The sequence below is a fragment of the Benincasa hispida genome, chromosome 10, assembly GCF_009727055.1.
Source record: "Benincasa hispida cultivar B227 chromosome 10, ASM972705v1, whole genome shotgun sequence".
Taxonomy (NCBI): Eukaryota; Viridiplantae; Streptophyta; class Magnoliopsida; order Cucurbitales; family Cucurbitaceae; genus Benincasa; species Benincasa hispida.
In genome coordinates this window covers 61,034,992-61,059,613 of record NC_052358.1, presented here as the reverse complement: position 1 = coordinate 61,059,613, position 24,622 = coordinate 61,034,992, and the positions used below count along the sequence as shown (strand labels likewise).

The following is a 24,622-nucleotide window of genomic DNA, read 5'->3' as shown; positions in this document are numbered from 1 at the left end:
AAAGAAGAGAATATATATATATATACTTACTGTACATGAAAATTCATTTTAAATTGTATTATTAACTTTAAATAAATAGAAATCCATTTTAATCTATTATTTACCTCCCATAAATCATTTAGCCAAAATCCTCCTAACATATGCTTTTTTTTTTCTTCCTTAATTTACTTAATAAATAGATATTGTATTAATTTACACATTCCTTCAAATTTAGTTTGATTTAGAACTTTATTAGGATTATATTTGAAAATTGTTAATGCATTTAATTCTTAAGTGTGTATAAACTTCTTCAAATATCAAATTAACAAAATAAAAAATTAGAATTTCATACAAATTAATTTTCAAATAAAATCTTAATTGAGAGTCTAAATTAATTCGTCTATAAAAGTTAAAAGGTTTAATTAATAAAATTATAAATCTCACATGATATTTATCCAAAGAAAACGTAAGTGTGGGATTACCAAAAAGAAAAAAGTTTAGAAAATGCATTTATATTCTCTCTTAAGTATTTAAGATCAAATGGTAGGCCAATTTGATGCAAATGAAATATGTACTACCTTCCTTAAAAAGTTCAAATTTCAATTCCTCAAAAAAAAAAAAAAAAAGTTCAAATTTCAATCTTACAACTCCACATTTGTTGGAGAAACCAAATAAAAGAGGAGGAAAAAAAACACTAAAATACTGGACTTTAGAGAAAATAGTGATTTTTCTCTAAAATTATTACGGAAAAATTGACTAGTTGACTGAAATATTGTCATGAGACTAATATAAATTGTTTACAAATCTAGAAATCACAACAGAGCATTCCAAAAGTATGAAAATACAAATAAGGTATGAAAAAATACATTTTTGGAGAGAGTACTTTTCTAAATAAAAAATAAATAAATAATGGAATGGAGGAAAAAAAAAAAAAACTTATTTTACCCATGAATTACTGGTTTTCAAATTAATAGAAAAATGTAGAAGGTCAATGTCATTCAACAACTAAACCAATTTTTAATTAGTGAATTATAATTTTTTTTTTTTTTTTTTAAAAAAAAAACCTATCTATAATTGCAGTAGTTGAATACAGAGATGGGTGCAGGAATTTACTCCAATGATTATATTTTGCAATGCACGAGTGATGCAAAATGTCAAAGGTTTTATCACTTTACTGCTCCTTTCCCTTCCCACGAGTGCTATGATTATTACCATTTCTGTTCTAAATTCTCTCTTAAAAAGGCTTACAAAAGAAGAGAGAGAGAGAGAAATGAAAGGAAGATCAATGGAAACTTTTGCATTATATCATTAAACAGGCTTACTACAGAATTTTACCAACACCTGCAACAGCAAAATAATGCTGGTTTTTTCTTTATTGATACAGAGACAAACAAACATGGAGCAAACAAACATCTTTCAACTTTTGCACACAATAAACAATTCAAAGTCCCCCCCTCTTATTCTCTCTCTCTCTAGCCTACAAGTATCATCATCTATTCAAGAAATAAAGAAAGATATACATAATATATATAGACAGACAGATTCCAATTCCCATGAAGTTTCATTTCTTTTTGTAGTATTTTTTTTTTTTTGCAAAGGTATTGTAATTAAAGTGTGGGGTGGGAGAATCGAACCTCAGACCTCGAGGTCGATAGTACGAGTACTATGCCAATTAAGCTACACTCTAGTTGACTTCTTTTTGTAGTAGAGTTGAAGGATCTGACCTTTTTACCACCTTGTGAGATTGCAAGAATAGAATGCCACATTTGAGCCCTTTGCTAGTTAACTTCCATTTGATTATTGCTGTTGTTGGCTACAATCTGATAGTCCTCGTCTTCATCTTCGCCTTCGCCTTCGACTTCATCTTCTTGGTTCTGATCGCCGTCGTCTGTTGCTGATTCGGGCTGGTGGCTTTCTTCTTGGCCGCCCATCATGTGCATCAATAGTTCCTCGGGTTTTAGTTCGTAATTTGGATTGGTTGGATTGTTGATGATTTTCTTGGATTTCTGTTTGTACAATGCGTCGAGCTGCTGGAAATAAGGGCATGTCTTTGAATCCTCGGGTCGCTTTTTGTTGCTTTCCCTTACTCTTTTGAAGTATTTGTTGATGTTCTCCCATTTCTCTTTACACCTCTTTGCATTTCTATCATACCCAAGTTTCTTCATGGCTAGTGATATTTCCTCCCAGAGAGGACCTTTAGGGCCATTATCCTGGTATTTCATCTGCAGACTAGTCCTAAGCTGAATCAGAGCATCTATCTCTTCTTTCGGCCATCGAGATGAGCTAATCTGACTCGAATTACCATTGTTGATATTCTCTCGAGTGCTTGTATTTCTGTCAACATTACCATCATCTTGCTTCTCAGTCAAATTCTCCATCAAAATCAAGTTCTCAGGAAACTGCACTGTGCCCACCTGTTCAGAGAAAACCTTCAAGAATGAAAGAACAGCTGCATCCTTTGCAGCCGCAATCGATCTCTCTTGATTCAAACGCTCTCGCTCTTTCTTGATTCGAGCTAATTCTTGCATCTTCCATTCTTCTTCTCTAGCTAACCTCTCCACTTCACACTTCTCCAATGCCTCCACAAACTTCTTTTGCAATTTCTCCTGCTTCTCAATCACCTCGTTCATTAACCTCTCAAAGAACTCCACAAACTTCCTCTTCTTCTTCCTCGTCCCACCCGATTCTTTACTCGAACAAGACGTGGTCGACGTCGATATCGAAGTGGTGGTAGTCTCAACAAAATTCGCACCCGGGGTTACTACGGAACATGGAATTGCATTGTGAACAACATTGTTTGGGATAATCCTTGGGATTTCTTCCATTGAATCAGCTTGAGAGGGAAGCAATGGATGATTATCAAAAGCTTCTAATTGCTCAAAATACCTATAATTTTTCCCATTCGCTTTCCCAGATCTACCATCTTTAGTTCTTTTATGATACTTATAAATGTTCTCAAACTTCTCTTTGCATTTTTTCGCATTTCGATTATACCCAAGCTCAGCCAATTTCCTAACAAACATAAGATTCAGTTCCAAAACTCCATGACTTCGATTCAGAAAATTCAATTAACGAAACAACAAATTCCAAACCAAAAGAGGAGCATAGAATATCACAAGTTATTACTCAGAAGAACTCGGTTTCAAAGAGAATAAATCAGTAACCAAACAATTTTCCAGGAAAATCAATTAACAGAAGTAAGAATCCAATCCAATCCAATCCAAATTCCATACAATTCTCCTAAAAGTTTCTCGGTAAACAAACAGAAAATCTTCAAATCCGAACTAACCTGGAAACTTCTTCCCATAGAGGAGCTTTCAAGCTTGCATCCCTGAACGCAGTATCCATACTCGACCGCACCTTCAACAAAGCCATAGTCTCCTCTCGCGGCCACCGATTACCTGGCCAGTTCCGGTCAGTTTCCTCGGAAAGTCCGGCAGAGGCTGCTGCACCGTCTTCCTCGGCGGCCCGGTTCACGACGGCAGCGGCGGTGGGGGTAGAGTTTTCCGGCGAAGGCGAAATTTCCAGCATCAGTTACAGGAATTTTACAGCTTACGGCAAAAAAAAAAAAACAGTTGAAAAAGAAGAGATGTAATTTTTTTTTTAAAAAAAAAAAAAAAATTCTAGGGTTCTGTGAAGATGTCGGTAAAGGGTAAATTGGAGGAACAGGATATTAAGAGATGGGATTCCATTGCTCACTCTTGGCTTCAAAGCTTCACATCCGCCATTATTTTCCTTCCTTTCCTTACCTTCTTCAATTTCATTGCCTCTATAAAGCTAAGTAAAACAAACAACTAAGATAGATAAATAAATAAACAAATAGATGAAATTTTTGGCAAATTTTATTGCCCTTTGGATTTTAATTTTAATTTTTTTTCTTTTTACGGACTTTGAAATGTTGCTTAAAAAGAAAAAAAAAAAAAAGGTTTTTGAAATTTTATTTTATATATATATATAAGAATTTGGTTAAGAATTAAAGTGTTTGATTATAAAATATGAAAATAACTGTAATAAAAGCTTATTGGATAATTATTTGATTTTTTGTCATTAATTATAAACACTCATTTCAATACTCAATTTCTTGTTTTATTATCTACCTTTTTACCGATATTTTATAAAATTAAGGTAAATTTTGAAAGTAAAAAAATAATTTTCAAAATTTGTTTTTGTTTTTGAATTTGACTAAGAATTCTACATTTGTACTTGAGAAACATACAAATCATTGTAAGAAAATCGAGAGAAAATATGTTTAACTTTTAAGAACAAAAAATAAAAAAAATAAAAAAGAAATAGTTACCAAAGAGGGAGAATATCATTTGGTGATTATTAAAGCCTTGTTTAGGAATCATTTCGTTTCTTTGTTTTTGGTTTTTGAATATTAAGTCTATTTTCTCCTCATTTCTTGTAATATTTTGCATATTTCTTAAGTACAATGATTAAATTTTTGGCCAAATTTCAAAAACAAAAACAAGTTTTTAAAGCTACTTTTTTTTTAATTTTCAAAAATTGGTTTGGTTTTTCAAACCATTGATAAGAAGTAAATAACAAATAACAAAATTTAGAGATGAAAGTAGTGTCTATAAACTTGATTTTCAAAAACAAAAATTCAAAAACCAAATGGTTACTAAACGTGATATTAATTTATGAAACCAAGCTTATAAACACTAATTCCATCTATAAATTTTTTGTTTTGTTAAACATTTTTCACTAATATTTTCAAAAACCAAATTAATTTTTGGAATAAAATAATTAGAAAAAGTAATTTTCAAATTCGTGTATTTATTTTAAAATTTAAGTATAAATATCAAAAATAGTAAAACAAAATAAAACCATTACCCAACAACTGATTATCAAATTGAGTATTTATAATTAGGTAGGGTGAATTAGGGTTTTTTTATTTTATGTTTGTCACGTATAATGCACATTAAAGTAAAGATATAATTTAAAATATAGTTAAAGCATATTTTCATTTAAACTAGGCTAAATGTAAATTCAATTTTTAAATATCTTCTTGGATGTTTCTTGAAAATTTTATTCTTCGGCATTTTACATAAAAAAAATATTTATTTATTTACTGTCTCTCTCTTCTTCTTTTTTTCCGAAAAAAAATTAGATAGGAAAGAATAGGCTTAAAATATTGGGGTTTTGTTTAAAAAATCTAGATGATGCCTCTTAAGTATGATGCTTATGGAATAAAAATTCTTACTCTTGCTTGATTATTTTTGGAAAGGGATAATGATATTTTTTAAAATGAATTTGAAAATAAAATAAAAGATGATAAAGAAAGAAATAAAGTAAGACCACTACCATTTTGAGAGGTGCTCCATAAGCCATAACTACCCAAATAAATAAAACAGTTATTTTTACCCCCTCTTAAATTGTAATTTGTTTTATATACTTTTTACATTTATATCAATTTTGTCTTCCATATTTAACTTTTTACTTTGTTTTACCTAATCTTTTTAAGATGTTAATAAATATAAGTCCACGTTTACTAATATATAATGAAAGTTGTCACACTTATTATTATCGTTATTATTTAACTTTAAATGGTAATGGAACAGCAATAGTAAGTATGGTATATTTATACTTTTTTTTTTTCTAACCTCGAGGTCGATAGTACAAGCACTATGTTAGTTGAGGTGCACTCATGTTGGTATAGTACATTAACGGTAACGGTAACGGTAACGATAATACAATTTCAAAACACAAACGAAATGAACGCCCTCCCCTCACTAATTAATTTACATTTTTATTACAAATAGGGCAGTGAGCCCATGTATTAGTATACCAAATACAAGGTAAACACACAACAAACATAATTTATTTGGGCTCACTTTTTTTAATTACCATTCATTTATTATTTTTCTACTAGTGTAAATATGGCCTAAGTTGTATTTAGATTCATACTTTTAGTTTTATTCTTGTATTTTAATCAATTGATTTTTTTCCCTAAAAATTTAATTTCAATAACTTTTTTATTACACATTTCATACTAATATGTATAAAGAATTTAGTATGGATTTATCAAATAAAGAAAAAAATACGTAAATAAATTATAGGATAAAATTTGAAACATTTAATTATAGGAATGGAAGTATTATTGAACTTTTTATTAGGATTATTAAGGATATTATTCTTAAATCCTCAAAAGAATAACTTTCAGAGGAAATAAAACGGTCAAAATATCGATTTGGTTCTCAAAATTATTTAAATGATAATAATTTTCATGTAATAACATACAATATATTAATATAAAAATGTTAATAGATAATTAAAATATTTAAAAAAAATCAATAATAAACCAACCATAGAGATTATATTTAAGATTTATTAAAAATAAAATATATGTATATGAACCAAAATGGAACCAATTACAAAGTAAATGTAATGAATAAAATAATACTATTGTAAAAGATAATAATAAAAAAAAAGTTGGAGTTATGGTTAAGTGTGAACAAGTACAGCTATACGGTTGATATGAAATGTGAAATGTTGATTGGCGAATACTAATTTAATTTTGATTGGTTATTATTGCCCTTTTTGACTTTATCTCCAATGGATCCAAAATCACCAATCTGCGACTTTTGGTCAAAATCAAGAGATTAAATATATATATAATCAATATTTCACCAATTATTACTTTTTTTCTTCTTTTTGAGAAAGATTATTATTATTAATTTATATCCAAGGCATGAAATATGGAGGTCTCGAATTTGTGGTAATATCGATATCGATGAATTTTGAAAATTTTTATGGAGATTGATGAAAATTGTTATAATTAGTTAATGAAACTTTGATTGTGACCTAATTAGACTATATTTGATCTTTTTTAATTCTCATTTTTTTAAAGTAAGATAATATTTAGAGATATAATGTAAATATCTGTGTAAATGTCAATACTAGAGTATAAATTTAAAAAAGAAATGAAAAAATAATTACAAGAAAATATTAGATATTGGCAATTAATTGCAAAATTAAAGGATTGAAATGTTCGCATAGAAAATAATTGTAAATTATTCATTATAAAACTTACATGTCTAATACCAAAAAGATGATTTTGGAGCATCTAATCTAGAATCTTGATAATTCTTGTAGAAATTACAGTATTGCTCCCAGGTCATCCTATATTGAAAATGTTGAAGATGGTTATTTAAATGAAAATGATAGACTCGTATGGGGCCAATATATAGACCCTATTGGTAGATACATCTCATTGATCGATGATCTTCCTTCTTTATATATATGATAACTATTCGATGGAAAGTTAAGCTAGAAATTGTTATGATCAAGTCTTTAAGGACCTTCATAATTTGAGTAAGAATAACTATCTTGACCATAGTTTTGTTGTGTTTTACTACTGCTTATGAACATAGTTTTTAAGTTTTTTTCGTGGAAATGAAAACTTTGGATGGTAAAATGAACAAAACTCACATCAATTCAATTTTGAGGTGAAATGATGTGAAAAATTAATAGAAAAATGTTTGAATGAAATTAAAAATAAATATATGTTATTTTTATCAAAATTTTGGTTTCTTAAAAATGAAAGCTTTGAATGGTATAAAAATAAAATTCATGTAATCTCAAGACAAGTCTATAAACCTTTAAAAACTTCCATTGAGCTTAATTGATCTTTTAAAAAATCGAAATTTTCATCGAAATTTCGAAAATGGGTTAAAATTGGAATTCTTTCTATACCGAAATTTCGAACGCGTCGAAATCTCGAATTTCGACGAAATTTTAAACTATGCTTATATCATAAAAAGAAACATTAAAATTATTGGTCAAAGACTCAAAATATTGTATCCATGAAAAGAAACTAGAAGCTCAAATTGTCATATTAAACTTAGCAAGGGAAAAATAATAAATGTATTCAATTCTATATTTCTGAAAATATTGACAAATATTGATACTAAAAGTTATTTTTTATAAATGATTAGAATAGAAACTATGTAATAATCATTTAAACTAAAATTTAGGTTTTTTATTTGATATATATTTTTATTTTTAATAATTAGGTTGCATTTATACCTTTAGTCTCAAATTTCCAACTTTATATCTTTTAGGTTCTTGAACCTTAAAATAAAATAAAATAAATAAATAAATAATATATGCAAATCTTGAATCTTGAATTTTGTGTTTAATAGATGCTTGAGCTTTTAATTTTGTGTAGAATACATTTTTTAATATTTGTAGATCTATTTTATATAATATCCAAATTTAATTTTAAGTCTACTAATTCGTTAACTTATTTATTTTTCTTTTTTAAAAATAAGTATGTAACTTATTTTACAATGACCTACTAAACACAAAATTGAAATTTTGGAAGCTAACTATAATTTAAAAGGCCAATTGCAAATATAGTAATCAAATCAAAATATTAACTTATATAGCACAATACAAAAAAAATTGTAGATATAGCAAAATTTAGATCCAACTCTTGAGAAGTATCAATAATATGCTGGTATGAGTTTACCAGCGATAGAAGTCTGCTAACGATAGGTCTATCATCGATAGATTTTACTATATTTGCAATTCTTTAAAAATGTTGTTATACACTTCATTATTAGTCTTAAAAATGCTATCAATTGCAATTATTGTAGAGACATTTGGGCCCTAACTTCAAGTAGATGGAGTGGATAACTCCACATTTGGTGCTTCAATTATAATAGTTGGTGTTTCCAACTATTATAATCTACAATTAATTACAGTGTTACTATTTCAAATTTCTCTTTGTTGTAGTGTTTACTATTTATTACACTATTACTATTTTCTACTCATAATTTCTTTGTTTATTTGTTACAAACTTTACTATTTGAAATCCATGGGTTGTTATATAGTATGTACCATTTGTTATACTATTTTCTACTTATCCTTTTTTTTATACGCTCACTATTTCCTATTCAGATTAAAATATTTTCCACCTCAAATACATAGTTTTTTCTACTTATCCTTATATTTACTATTTTGAAAGGGAGTAATAATCATAATGATTGAGGGTAAAATGGGAAAATTGCAATTTAGAGAGGGTGATTGGATTAGTAGTCAAAGTCAAGTAATAGTTATCAATTAAAATTGGTAAGAATGGGATGCGGTAGAATTTTCAATATATATTAAAAAAAAATAATAATAATTAATTTTTGAGTTTGAAACTTGAGGCCGGCTGATGGGCCCACGCAGCCCATCTTAGGCTTTTGGGCGTCGTGTTTCCCCACTGGATAGTGGATAGGGATACGGCTCTCAAATCTCAATCACATTACAAACTGACTTTACCTTCTTACCCTCTTTTACTGTTTTTCTCAAACAAAATTAACAATCTCTTTTTTCTTTTTTAAACACATTTTCTCCTATTTAATTTTACTACCCGAATATTACGTACCTTGCCCCTGTTTTATAGGAATAAAATACATATTTTTTTTTGTTTTATAGGAATCAAATAAATCCTTTAATACTTTTAAGAAATACATGTAATAGAAAATTTATTGGTTATTCCATTTTTAAAAAATAATTCTTCCTTATTTTTATTTTAATGATGGTTATTAAAATATATTAGTTTATAATATTTTTATTTATTTATTTTGATTTGGATCATTTTATTTAATTTGTTACTTTCAAATTTTAATTTTAACCAAAATATCATTATTCACTTTTTTTTTTATTTCATATAATCCTCTCTGAATAAAAAAAAAAAATTCACCCACAAAATCTTTATTTATTTATTTGGAATTGGATGATTTAATTATCTTTTTAAGTTATTAATATTTTTATTTCATGATAATTTTCGTAATAAAGAAATATTTTTTATTTAGATTTGGATGATGTAATTATTTCTTTTAATTTTAAAGTTTATTTTAAACTAAAATATTATTTCTTTTCTGTATATACATAAATCCTAAAAACTTATTCACAATGCTTCTTCTTCTTAATTTTAAATTTTATTCCAAATAAATATTACTTTTTATATTGGATGATTTGATTAACACCTTAATTCCTTTGGTTTAGAAAATTCACAATTTGTTATTCAATTTAGTCTAAATTTAAAATCAAAACTCAATGTATATAATTAATCAAATTTAGTTTCATACTCAATTATAAAAAGTTTTCTTAAAAATAAAATAAATAAATAAAATAAAAAAAAGAAAAAGAATGTTGAGAGAGAGGTAGGCATGAGTGAAGGATTGAGATTCATTTTCAATAGAAAATCTACTTAATATTTTGTTGTTTTACCGTATAAAAAGAAATAAATTAGAGAGGAAGAATATAAGTTCTTTCTTTGGCCCAATTATCGATTAGAAGATTTAGCTTGTATGAATCGTTATTGGTTTGATACCAATAATTGCGGAAAATTCCCCAAGAGTCTGGGTGCAAAAAATTATAAATAAAAAAAAGTCAAGAAATTCTTGATTGCAACTAGGCATTATGCTAAAAAAAAAAAATAATAAGATCTTAACGAAATAGAGAGAAAAAAACGCATGAGAAAGAAATAGATAAAGAGATAAAAAAAAAAGAAAAAAAAGAGATAATCGAATGAAAAGTTAGAGTCACACAGAAAAAATTTGATGTGATCTTAAATCAAATCTTGAAAATAAATCAAAATTGAAACTTCTTTTTTTTTTTTTTAAATAAATCTAGGATACAATTCACGTTAAAATGAAACTAATTTTTAAAAACTTTAGTATTATTTACTTTCTGTGTTAAAAAATAGAGAAAAATTAGTTTTTTTTTTTTTCCTTTTGCATGCATGACTAAGAAATAGGAGCAAAATAATTTATTTAATGATTTTATACATGAAATTATCTAGTATATCCTTATAACCATCCATTAAAATGGAGAAAAGGGAAAATTGAATGTTTCTCACCGTAACCTTTTGATGTCACAAACCACTTTCTAAACGAGTGAATTATCTTCCATACCTTTTTATCTTCGAAGTTAGTTATGCATGGTGAGTAGATTTAGATCTTGAATGTAACTAAATAGTGCATTGTAACTCGTTTTAAATAAGTTTCTAGAATATGCTCATGTTCTCCTGTGTTATTTCAAATCACAATTGAAAATGAGAATATATTAAAAATTTGCAATTGGGGATTCTGATTCTTTTCTTACACATAAGTGGACCCTTGTCTTTTGAAAGGCTATTTTTGCTAGATTCAGTTCATGGATACTAATAGCATGTAGAACTAGAAAAGTGCTATTCTAAGACTTGTTATTAGGTTAGTTAGTCTTGTACTTATGTTTGATGTCATTCTTTTATTGTTTTTACATAACTGAGCTATGGAAAAAGAATTGAGAATATTGAAACTAAAGCCTTAGGACTATTTTAGGGATCGAGACATGAAGAGATGGAAGAAGAAGCAAGAACCGTAAAAGTGAAAGCGTTGCAACATTTTAGATTTAAGAGGTGGCATTGTTGCGCTATACCATTGGTGATTCCTAATGCTTCAAACTCAAGAGCAAGGGTAGCAATACTTCTTCGCGATGCTTCAAAAATTTAAATACCATCATTATACTCAATGATAAGCCCAGCTTTGTAGCACGCTCTAAGAACATTGTAGCGCTGTCAACTAAAATACTATCTAATCGGCATTTGAGTAAGGAATAAGGGATCGAGTTTTCAAACCAATTTGAGAATGAGTCTTCATAATTTGCAATTCTAGAGGTGTAAGAGTTGAATTAGCGATTGGAGGACAAATACAAGCTTGAGAGAACGAATCAAGAGCTCGACAAACGATCTACCTGAAGACACAAGTCGAGTTGATCAGCTAATCGTTCCTCCTTCCTCATCATTTTTAATTTTGATTGTATGGCTATATGTGACTTTTTGGTTTTTAATTTTAGGTGAAGATCAACAAAATAATTTTCAATTTTGTTGTTCCTTTATTTAATGTTAATTCTCCTTATTTTTTCTCCTTAACACAGCATGGAGGGAGCAATGTTAATGTTAATTCCATTATTTTATCTCAAATTTACACACCATTTTTTTTTATGGTACAGTATAATTTGAGATTTGAATTAACCGAACTTTATTTTGTTTTAAAGTTTAGGTTTAATTTGATATTTAAATTAACTAATATTATCTTGTTTTAAAGTTTGGATTTATTTTGAGATTGAAATTAATTGACTCTTGATTTAATTTGAAATTTAAATAAAATCATCACATTTTGAGATTTAAGATAGCCATTTATGATTGGGATATTTTAGTTATTTAATAAATTTGATTTAATATTGAAATATTATTATGTTTTTGCATTACAAAATAGAGATCTTTTGCTCCATTTCAAACCGCACAATTAATTTTGTCATTTACATTGTTAAATAACATTAATAATATATGTCAATATGAGTCTAGCTCATCTGATATAGTACTCGTAATCTTACACCATCAACTTTAAGGTAATATTTTAAAATTTTGGGATTAAATTGAAATTATACTCAAAATTTAAAAATAAAAATGTAATATTTTAAAATTGAGTGTTTAAATGAAAATTAAATCCAATTAAAATGTAAATTTTTTCCTTTTTTTAATTATTGTTGTTATTTTTTGTTTCCCGTTCCTAAAGGGAGGTCAGATTTACTTTTGAAGAAAGCAAATGGGTGAAGAAAAAGGCAGAAAGAGCCCACAACGATAAAAAGAACAAAATAAAACTGAATTGTTTTAATTAGAGTGAGGAATTTGGTCACGTAATTGAGAGACACTTGCATGTTTGTGTCATTTTCAATCCCTTTTAACCTTTTTTTTTTAATTTCTATTCTTTATTCAAACCAAGTTTGAATTGATTTTTTTAAGATAACTACGTAAATATATATACCATTTGAAGACCTAAATTACACAAATATCCAAAATTTACTTTATATAACATTTGAACCTTATAGTATATTTAAGAATATGATATGAAGTATACATACAACTTTTTAATTGAATTATATATATATATATATATATACACACACACACAATAGCAAAGGAGAGGTTAGGGAAAATAAACTAACAATTTTCTCTCTCAATCTTTAATTTATATTATTTTTTATTTGTCTAATTTTAATTGATTCCATTTTATCTTTTTGATATTTGATTTCTAACACTTCCCATTCCCTTTTCTTTTTCTTTTTCTTTTTTTTTTCCTCACTCAAACTATTTTACTTCATTCATTCTTGCTATTGAGGAGAGAATTCTGCCTTATCAGAATAAAGCTAAAAATTCACTAAAAAAATACGATAAGATAAGATTTAATCTAGTTTGTTTGAGATTAGAAAAAGTCATATCCTAATCCTAGGAATGTTAAACTTCATATCTTAATCCTAGTAGAATTAAGATAAACCTTAGATCAAATCTCCTATAAATAGACCATTATGGCTCTGTATTAGAGAACTTAAAACTTCTGACTAATTCTTTCTTTTTCAATTCTCATACTAACTTAGGCATTAGAGCCATTTTTCTTTGTTTTGCAAATCATCTCTGTTGGATTTTATATCCTAAAACTCATGGTTTGTAAATAATAAACTTATTTCTGAAAATTCAATAAGTTGTTATTGAATATATGAATTGTTTATTTCGTTTTAGAAATAAATCCAATAAACTAAAATATCCATGATTATTACATGAATACTTGAACTTTATGTAGAGACATAAAAGTGAATCAAATTTAAGTAAATAGTCAAAATAATTTATAGTATATGAATAAGGTTGGGTGCCTTATTTTGGTAACACTATTGGATGCGATCTTGTTACAAAGAGTTGTAAAGTACTATAGATAAAGTGATCCTGATTCGTACATGTAATGACATGAGGAATGGGGACGTCCTATGCAATGAGTTTGTGCAAGATCAGACCACGAATAAGTCACTCTTACTTTATAATGTTGTTTATTTTTTAAGATTGACTATTTAAAGTGATGACCAGGGTAACTTGACCTTAATCCTTATGTAACTATGAACTCCTGTTTATTCAGGATTATACTTAGATTTGCATAGATGAGGGTTGACTTAACAGCATCTGCTCAATAAGCCTCTCATTTTAGGGGTAAGACCGAGTAGATAACTGGGGACATAGGGTGCAAGATGGAACTCACTCCTACCCGCTTTTAGGGATAGTAGAGAGGTTGTTCCCTTAAGTTTTGACTCCAGCTCTTGAACAAAAGGCCCACCGTTTCATTGGCCTAAAAGGGACTTAGTTTGATGATTGGATCACAAACCAATTGTTCATTAAAGGATCATTGAGACTTAAGGAATAAGAGGTAATCTCGGGGTAAAACAACCATTTGGCCCAGTCGTTATTACAAACAACCTATGAAGGGTTAACTTACTAATTATGGTTATATCGAGTAGACACAATATATGTATAGTGAGGGGAGTGCAACTTTGGGTTTTAGTGGAGTGATCCAGTAGTTAACAAATAAGTTAATTCGGTGTAAAGAGTTTAGCCAATTAATATCGGATCGTTCGAGCAGATGATCTGTAGCTCCACGAGGTCCCCCTACTAGCTCACAAATGGATTAGCCTTAGACTAGCAAGCTAAGTTAATTTGAAACATTCGAATTAAAATTAAGGGAATTAGTAATTATATGTGATATATTATACGTTTAATTTTGGAATTAAATGAAATTGGAGAACCAATTAATATTTAAATATGATTTAAATATTAAATTCATAAATAGGATTCATGATGGTGGAATTAGTGTTAAATTAATTTGATATTTGATATTAAATTAATTAAAATTTTTAATTAATTATTAATTTTATTAGAAAAATTAATTTTGAATTAATTTTAGTAAAATTAATAATATTTCAGTTTTGATTTTGAATTAAAACACTAAAATTGAGATTTAATTTTTTAAAAATAGTTTTCAAATTAAAGAGAAAATGTTGAATTATCTTTCCATTCAAATCTCACCTGATTGATGTTGATCGAGTGCTTCAGGGTTTTTCCCACTTGATCGAAAATTAATAATACTCCTAATCGAATGCTTTAGCGTTGCAATGCTATTTCAAGTGTTACGACGCTGTCTCGTTTTCTATAAATAATTCCCTTCATCTTTAGGTCAAGATTATGTTGAATTTTGGAGGCCGAAGTTAAACTTCAATCTTTTTCCTTTCCCTTCAAATTTTAGTATCTTTAGGTTAGTTTTTCTTTTTATTTTGAGTTGTAGTCGACGGATTGGATGTGTATCTCGGATTTGTCTATGAATTAAAAGGTAACTCCTATCTAATTTCTTTTGAGCAAGAGCCCTACATTTATTTTTTTTTGAAGGATTTCTAGCTAATTTAATTGTATGATTGTGAACTCTTTGGGATGATTCGATTGAACCTTAATGAAATTTTTATAAATTGATATGACAAATTAATTTATTGAAATTCTTGTTTGCAAAATCGTCATAGCCTATGCATATATTGATTGATTTAGTTGCGAATATTAGGATCACATGTGTAAAGTCTAAACTTTTTCTGACCAAATATATGTATGCCTTAATATAATCTTTTTCAAATAAATCATGCTATAAGATATGACTTTTCTGACTTGTAGTATGTTTTAACAATTGAACCCTTTCGTAATGCAATTCAATTTTAACTTGTATGCCACCGAGAAGGAAGAGTTGTAAATTGAATTAGGGCTAATTTGGTTTAATATCGAATTTGACTAATTGGGCTATTAGATTTTCTAATAGGTTGAGAGGTTGACAGATTCAATGTAATTAATTGATGCCTAATAAAAGAAATTGCATAGGAAACTCTCTTGATCTAGAAATTAGATAGACTCCTATTCTAAATTACATTTACCTTTTTATTTTAATTTCCCGCATATATCTCTTTCATACAAAAGTCCACATTTAACGCTCTAGTTAGAAAATTAACTTAACAAAATAAATCGTGCTTCCCTGCGAATTGACTCGAACTTACCATCGTTGCTATATCTTTATAGTGATAGAAGTAGTTCGTATTTACAATTTTTCTTTTGTTTCGGTTTTGGAGTCGAATTAACGACATCGATTCTCGAGTCGAACAATGTTAATTATGAGGAATGTGACTCTAGACAAGTTACACTTGTGATAACTCAATATGAATGTGAGTCAAAGTGCAAGACAGAGAAAGTTGGTAGACAAATAAACCAAACTCATCTTTACATATCAAAGGATAAAAAGAACAAACTATTACAACTTGCATACGAACTAACTCATCATAGTGCAAACTAATTGGGATTTCTAGCATCTCTTCTGAAAGATTAGTGGTAAATAAATAGTCATTATGTAGATTTAGAAAAATGGTAAAATTTTGTGTGCTCACTTAATTTTTATTTCATTTTCATCTTTCGCCTTTTTCGCAAGACATTTTAAAACCTATGTTCAAAATGGTTATATTGAAAATCGATAAAAAGACATATTTCTTATAGTGAAAGTTACTGCACAATAACTAAAATAAAAAAGACTTGAGTCCCAATGTCGTAAACAAGTTCAAAGATAACAACTAACAACCAAGCCTAATAATAATAGGGGTTAAACCACTATGGAATTTATAAAATTATAGTTAGTAGCATAAGCTACCTCTAAATCATGCAGAAGAATCTTTAAAGATCCTGAGCAAACATCAATGATTTGAGAAGAAGAATATAAAGATTGTAGAGGAGATATAACAAAACACTCCAATGACCTCAGCTTTTCAACCCTGTCTTCAATCTCTTTGGAAAGATTAGTGGTAAGATATAAAAGAACCAGGATGAAAATTCCGACCACCTTCAAAGAGGTATGATGATTAGGTGAGGTGAAATCTAGAAATGGCTCTAAACCTAATGCTGAGCAGATTGATTGGTCTAAAGCATCAAGTGCTATATTGCGTACATGCTGATTGGAGTTATTGGCAAACTACAAATCTATTCTCTGGAAGTGTCAAAAATGGAACTAATACAAAAATGGAAATCAAAGAAAACACGATGTTGTTACCTCAACAAAATGGCCAACAACTTGATCCCAAAGTGGTTCAACCCCTATTATAAAAAATATAATAGATTCACCATGTGAAAATCATAAAATTATAAGAGTTTGCGATGAATTTCGTAAATCATTCATGGCCTGATTCGATTTCATTTCTCTTAGTTAGTCAACCCTTTTTGCCATTTCATTCCTTTTTCCCTAAAAAAATTCAAAACCCACGAAATCTTCTACTTCAAAATCATTTTAGAAGCACTACTACATTTTAGAAGCTGACAAAGCCAACTCTAGTAAGATCATGATCTAATCTTACATGTTGAGTGCCCATTAGAGATGCAAATGACAAAGCCAATTCTAGTAAGATAATGATTTGGATTTTTTTCCTTCGTTTTAACTTCATCCTTTAGCAATCACAAACAAAATAAATAATAGAGTAACCTTCTGAGAAATCAACATTCACCAAATAAACAATTTTCTAAAACAAAAGGATAACACATAAATTTTAGTCATAACCATGACCAATCAGAACTTACCTTAGCTGAAACCCTCTCCATATTAGTAACAATCACATAGTCATTGGACTCCATCTCATAATCCTTACTCGACAGCAAATGGTTGTTGCCTTAATTAGTGCGCTTTTGTATACTTATTTTGCCTAATTTTTTGTTAGTTGTGTACAACATATATAGTGAACTTGTACCTTTAAAAATTCAAGGAAATAAGAATTGAGTTTTCTCTAACAAAGAATTCAGGTGGCTTAAAACTCTTATTATCAACGCACCTTTTGAATTGAGAAAAAAAATGGTAGGAAAAGTGAACACTAAGGGAAAGTGAAACTCTAGAATAAATATTTATTCAAGAAAGTATGGAAAGATGTAATGGGACTATCTCAAACAAAAATTATACTTTCTTTTTCTTTTTCAATTCAATGACTCTTATAACTCGTTCCTAGCAAGCCTCGGTGGGTTGCAATCTATTAGTCAAGATTTGAAGCATAAATCATAGTATTTTTCAAATATAGAATATAATTTACCTTTGAGGTTTCCCAATCATAGAGATGGTAGAACTTCAGCTGAAACAAAAAATACAAAGAGCAAACATCATTGACTAAACCAAGCAAATGGCCAAACTCCAATAGACCATATAAAAAATACACGAGTTTAATTGTTGGTCAACAAAACTTACCCGCGGAAAACTTGTATCATTTACAAATCCAAAAAGAAAAGAAAATGTGAAGGACCAAAAAAGATAATGATGCACACAAAGACTAATCATTCCCAGCCATCATTCTTTGAATCAAGACTTCTCCATGATACGACCATTTTTCAAAGTGAACTATGATAACGATATACATAACATAGAATTGAAGTAGTTGTTAAAGATAGAAAAAATAACTAAGAATAAAAGATATCAAACAACAAAAAGAAGAAACAAAAGAATCTGAAAGGCATCCATTAGCAGTTTACACATGTTGCTGCATATACTCATTCTCAGCGGAGACCTTTTTTTTTCTATTTTGACAATAGAGCACATCTTGTCACTCAACGACAACCTATCATTCTCCTCCATCAACAACTAGTTCATGGTCGTTAATTTAACAAGATGCTTTTTCTCTTTGTTTCTCTCTACACCTAGCTACAAGACCAACCAAACATATCAACATTCTAAATCCCGAAAGAACACAATAGCCCAACTATACCAACAAAGAAGAATTTATGGTAACCATAATTATTGATAAATGGAAAAACCCTGAATCAACCATTTTGAAAAGGAAAAAATATAAGAAAAAGAACCTCATCAAGTTGCTATTACTTGTTGTTCTGGAACCATCCCTTTAACTTCTTTTTTTTTTTCAAAACAAAAACAAAAATAGACCGAGTAAAATCTATAAATAAAGTTATAACTATCAATTAATGATGAACTCATAAACTATCACCAACCTTGTCAAAATCAAAGGCTCATTTTATCATATAAAATTCAATGCATCTTAAATCTTTCATAATGATTATTAAAAAAACCATATTGTAGTTGAATTTGAGAGATCTAAGAAAACTACTCTAAAGCACGTTAATCAAGTTCAACAATGTCTAATTGAAACTTTATCAACTAATCCTTATTGCAAACAAACAAAAAAAATTCAAGTCGAACCGAATCCATCTCTCTAAAATCCTTTAGGTCCACTTCCTTCGAGAACAATAACGGTTTACCTTATTGAACTTGGTGACGCTCTTCAGATCCATCTTAGTAGCATCTCGTTAGGGTAACAACATCACCCCTTGAAACATGACAAATGAAGTTTTACAACCGATTTCATAATTTTGTTAACTAAAAGTGCACTGATAAGCAAATTAAAATTAAAAAACTATATCTAAATTCCCCTGACCTCATTGAAAAACCTTAAAAATCGACTTTGTAACTCCTCCTTCTCCAAGAAACTCTAATCTCGCTTACCACTTGTGTTTATGAGAAGGAAGTGATGATGATGAGTTCGAATAATATTGTAAATTCGATCTCCATGTGAGGATAATCTCTTATTCATTCATTCGTCTCTAAGAACCTTCTTTAAGAAAATTATAAAATTAAAAATTAAAAAGAAAAAAGAAAAAAAGAAAATCACCTCTGAAAATCGAAACCAATGCATAATCATCTCTGGAATCAAAGTCGCAGCCATCCTCCTCTGAAAATTGAAGCCGTAATGACTCTTGCCTGAAAATCTAAGCTAACTTCATAGCCTTCCACAATTCTGCAACCTTCTAAAATCGAAAACGAAACCTTACCTTATGGATATCATTATAGTGGAGAGGCTGAGAAATAGTGAGAAGAAATGAGAAAAGGAGAAAAAAGTAGTGAGAAGAAGTGAGAATCTGGGGAAGTCGAGAATGAAAGAAAAGAGAGATAAAGAATGAGGGAATAAGGGAAGTCGATTACACTTTTTCCGTAAAATTTAAGCTCGCGCCCTTGGATTTTATCAAAACAAATTCCCCTTTTTATCCATTCTTTATTATAACTTATTTCATTACAAACTATATTAAAATGCTATAAAAAGTCCTATATGTTGTAATGACACTTTCTTTATTTTTATTTATTTCCTGAATGCATAAATATATTGGCTCATTTATCTCTACCAAACAAGTACAAGTAACTCTTTAAGGTAGATTATGTTTGAAGTTTTTATTTTATTTTCTTATATACATTTTAGATTTTTCATTTTGAATGATGTTATTGTTAAATTGTAGGTTATACTTTTGTTGGAAACTCAATGGCTAGCTTAGAACTACATTTAAGTGAGTTTTTTCCTTCTAATTTAGCATACAAATATAAATTACATGATTTATTTCATATGTTTATTATAAAATTGATTATTATAATACATATGTAGGTGATTGATTTAAATTCTATTCAAGTAGACAATGCAATTGAAGTAGAGGATGAAGTAGAATTAGATAAAATAATTCTAGTACGTGTAAGAAGTTTGAATCTATGGGCATCTTATGAGAGTTCTAAATTTTCATAATATTTTTTTTCCATTCCTCCTCGATATATCTTAAGGAGATGGACAAAATATGTAAAAGATGAATTGGGGAGAAGCAGTAACGATAGTTAACAGAACAACCAACTTTAAGATGAGCCAAGTTATGCCAAAAGCCATTTGTTTTGCTAATAAAGGTATATTGACAGATAAAACAACTAAAATGGCTGAAGATATTTTGGATAAAGGCTTGAAAAGCATTGAAAGTATGTTAACGAAAATCAAAATGGATGATTGTCATGTGGTTAAAAAGGTTGAAATCGATAAAAATGTCATGAAAAAAAAATATTGAAGGTGGTACTCATGAAACCAAGTCATTTCATATTTTGGATCATCCACGTCAAATTATGAAACAAATAAGAAATGTTCAAATAAAGAGTCAACTTAAGAAAAAAAAAACGCAAGAAAAAAACCAAAGACTTTGAAACTCAACCTACAAAAAAAGGAATTGATTATGGTTAGTTTCATCTTTCTTTTTATGATTGTAGCTTTATCTATTGTATTAGTTTCTTTATGGTATGTTACAAGATTTATATTGATTTCTTTGATGTTTATCTATTTAGATGGAGATTCTAAGAACACAAATGACTCGACGAATTTTAATTCTACATTTGGATGCACAACTTATCCAACACATCAGACTCCAAATACTTCATTTTATAATACTGACTATCCAATGCCTCCATTTACTCAGGTATTTGTTTTATAGTTCAATAGCATTTTTATTTTCAAATAAAGCTATGTTATATTATCATTTTAATATTTCATATTGTCAAATTAATTTATATTTGGTATTGATGTTTGAATATTGGATATATATATATATATATATATATAAATAAGTATTCTATGCGAATTGTATTCCCAACCAACACGCTCCCAATTACAACAACACACAAATCCACTCAAGCAAACTAAACTTCATTTCTAAATGAGAAGCACCAAGATAGTTAAAATAAAATGATTTTGATGTGTGGACATATGATTTGGGTGTAGAATTTCAATTATGATTTCGATTTTGCTTATTTCTTCTCTTGATATGAATTTATTATTTGTACATTAAAGTCTTTTTTCTTATTGAATTGTTGAATTAGTTTGTGAAAAAATATTAAGTTATTCAAATATTAAGTTACAAATAAAAAATATCATAATAGATAACTATAGATATAAATATAACGTAAATATAATAATTAAATTGACATAAATCATTATTCTGGTTTGTTTTATTTTAAAAGTACACAAAATAAATTAAAAGAATAGTAAAAAAAACAAATAAAAAACTAGGAACAGAGATTGGAAGTGAAATTAGTTTGAAAATAAAAGTTAAAAAATGAATGGAGTTGTTAGAGAAAAAAAAATGAATACATGTCAGAGATAAATAAATAAAAAGAATAAATAAATCATCTTTATTTTTATACATTTAAATGAAAATAATGAAGAAATTGATAAAGAAGATAAAAATAAGAGAGTGAGTAATGAAAAAAGAAAAAGAAAAAAAAAAAAGAAATGTGAAGTGTTATAAATTAAATATGAGAAAGATAAAATAGAATAAATTAAAATTAGGCATATAAAAATAATATAAATTATAGAGGGAGAGAGAAAGTTGTTAGTAAGAAAAAGGTAAAATACCTTTTTGGCCCCTAAGTATTGGGTGTAGTATCTATTTGATTCTTAAGTTTTCAAATGTTACACATTTTGTTCTTAATTTTTTAGTTTTATTTCAACTTAGTCCCTAAGTTTCAAAATGTTAAAATTTTATCCTTGAGATTTGGGTTTCGTTTTGATTTAGTCCTTAGATTTCAAGATTTTACATATTTGATCATAAATTTCCATTAAATACTCACTTTAAATCATTGACATCAATTTCTATTAATTAATTAAAAATAATTATGAAGTGAAATTGTGAATTTAATTTTAAAAATGATAAAAAAAAATAGTTAAACTTAATTAATTATAATTCTTTTAGTGATTTTTAATTTATTAACATAAATTAATACTGAAGATGGAAAATGAGTATTTAGTGAATAAATGAGTTTTTAAAATTATAAATCTTGAAACACAGGGACAAAATTAAAGCAAAACTCAAATGTCAATGATAAAATTATACATTTTGAAATTTAGAGAATATATCGAAATCAAACTCAAAACTTAAGGGCTAAATGTGTAACATTTTAAAATCTAGGGATTAAATAGAAACTATACCCAAAATCTATGAACGAAAAATGTATTTTTCTAAAAAAAAAAAAAAACAAAAGAGCAATGATTGTTTAAAAGTATTATTGAGAACTCTAAAAATTTAATATAAAAAAAATATGATGGTAACTCATATCATAGAAGAAAAAAAGATGATATGAACTCCTTTCATACTACTGTAGTAGTATATTGTTTTCCTAGAGAGGTAACCAACATCTTGGGACTAGGAATTTTAAGGTACAAAAAAGAAGAAGCAAAGTAGGATGGAAGAAGACAAAATATTAACACAAAGGACACGTGCTGAGAAAAAATCTGATGACTTGTAAGAATCTCACGTGAGATATGCCTTCCAATGGAAAATTCTCGATTTGGGAGGAATTGCTAAATCATAAAAAATAGTAGCTTCGGCCACTTTTAACCACTTTTAATCGAATAAATGTCTTTCTTGTCATGATGCCACCAAGTGAATTACAAAAATTGAGGGTTTTTTAACCTAACTTAGATGACCAAACAGAACGCAAACAATCAGCAGAAATAAATCGAAAGTAATAAAGAACCCACGCCCACGCCGCAAACTTCCTAAACCGAATCGTCGTCTGTCGACCTCGCCGGACGAAGAAAACCCACGCTGAACCCACGGACACACGCCCACCGATCGATTGTGATTGATTTCCTCAGGCGGCTCCCTTTCTTTTTGCCTTCAACTACGACTGCTTCCTCACCCAGGCGGCTTCCCTCGATTTGGTCTTGCATCTGTCTAGCTCTCCTTAGGCGGCTACACCTCTACCTAGCAAAGAGACACAGGAAAAAAATGGCCCTAATTTTGGAGAAGATGGAATAATTACCAAAATGCCACTGCTCATAAATTACAAGAATGTCATTGGACTTTTAAATCCACCAAAAACCCAATAAAATCCACTTAAATACTTTGTTATTTTCTACAAATCTCAAGAGTATTTAAGTGTCAAGCTGATTCTCCAATCTTCCTATCATCCAAATTTAATATTCAGCCCATTTAATAGGTATTCAAACCTATTGGTTGGAAGAACCTTGGTTAACATATCTGACAAATTCTCAACTGTATGAACCTTGACCAGTTCAACATCTTTTCGGGCCACAACTTCTCTGATAAAATGAAATTTGACATCGATATGCTTAGACCGTTCATGATGAGATGGATTCTTCGCAAGATGAATAGCACTTTAGCTATCACAACGGACAATAGGAATGAACTCCTGCGACAACAACTCACCAACTATCCTTTTCAACCACACTGCCTCTTTCACAGCTTCACCCACTGAAATATACTCTGACTCAGTAGTAGACAAGGCAACAACTGACTGTAGAGCAACATTCCAACTGACCACACTACCAAACAAACGAAAAATATGACCTGATAGAGACCTTCTTTTGTCAAGGTCTGCAGTATAATCTACATCTGTGAAGCCTTCCAATAGTATTGATTTATCATAATCCCTGCTAAAACACAATGATACACTAACACTACCTTTCAAATATCGAAGCACCCATTTAACTTCATTCCAATGCTCCTTCCTAGGATTTGACATAAACCTACTTATCGTACTCATAGCATATCCCAAGTCAGGCCTAGTACAAATCATCAAATACATAATACTTCCAACAATATTACAATAGGGAATATTAGCCATCTCTAACCTTTCTTGTTCAGTAACAGGACATTGAGACAAAGAGCGTGAAATGAGATGCTAAGGGTGTCGAAACTGCCTTACAACTAGACATATTATACTTCTCAAGCAGTTTATGTACATAACTCTCCTGCGAAATGGTTAACAAACCTTTCTCCCTATCTCTTTTCACATCCATGCCTAGGATCCTTTTCAGTTCACCTAAATCTTTCATCTCAAATTCACTACTCAACCGTTTCTTGAGATCACAGATTTTAGAATAGTCCTTAGACACCAGAATCATATCATCTACATATAGAAGTAGATAAGTATATGTACCTTTCTGAGATAGTTTCCAA

At 28.8% G+C, this 24,622-nt stretch overlaps 1 protein-coding gene across 1 annotated transcript; it reads right to left on the bottom strand.

Moving 5' to 3' along the window:
* Positions 1–1,263: 1,263 nt before the first annotated feature.
* On the bottom strand, positions 1,264–3,766 carry LOC120088459 (trihelix transcription factor GT-2-like). Its single transcript, XM_039045786.1, has 2 exons — positions 3,269–3,766; positions 1,264–2,991 (listed from the first exon to the last, which is right to left on the bottom strand). Exons 1-2 carry the CDS (start codon positions 3,508–3,510, stop codon positions 1,758–1,760), a joined length of 1,476 nt encoding a protein of 491 aa, XP_038901714.1. The 5' UTR covers positions 3,511–3,766; the 3' UTR covers positions 1,264–1,757.
* Between the last annotated feature and the right edge of the window lie 20,856 nt (positions 3,767–24,622).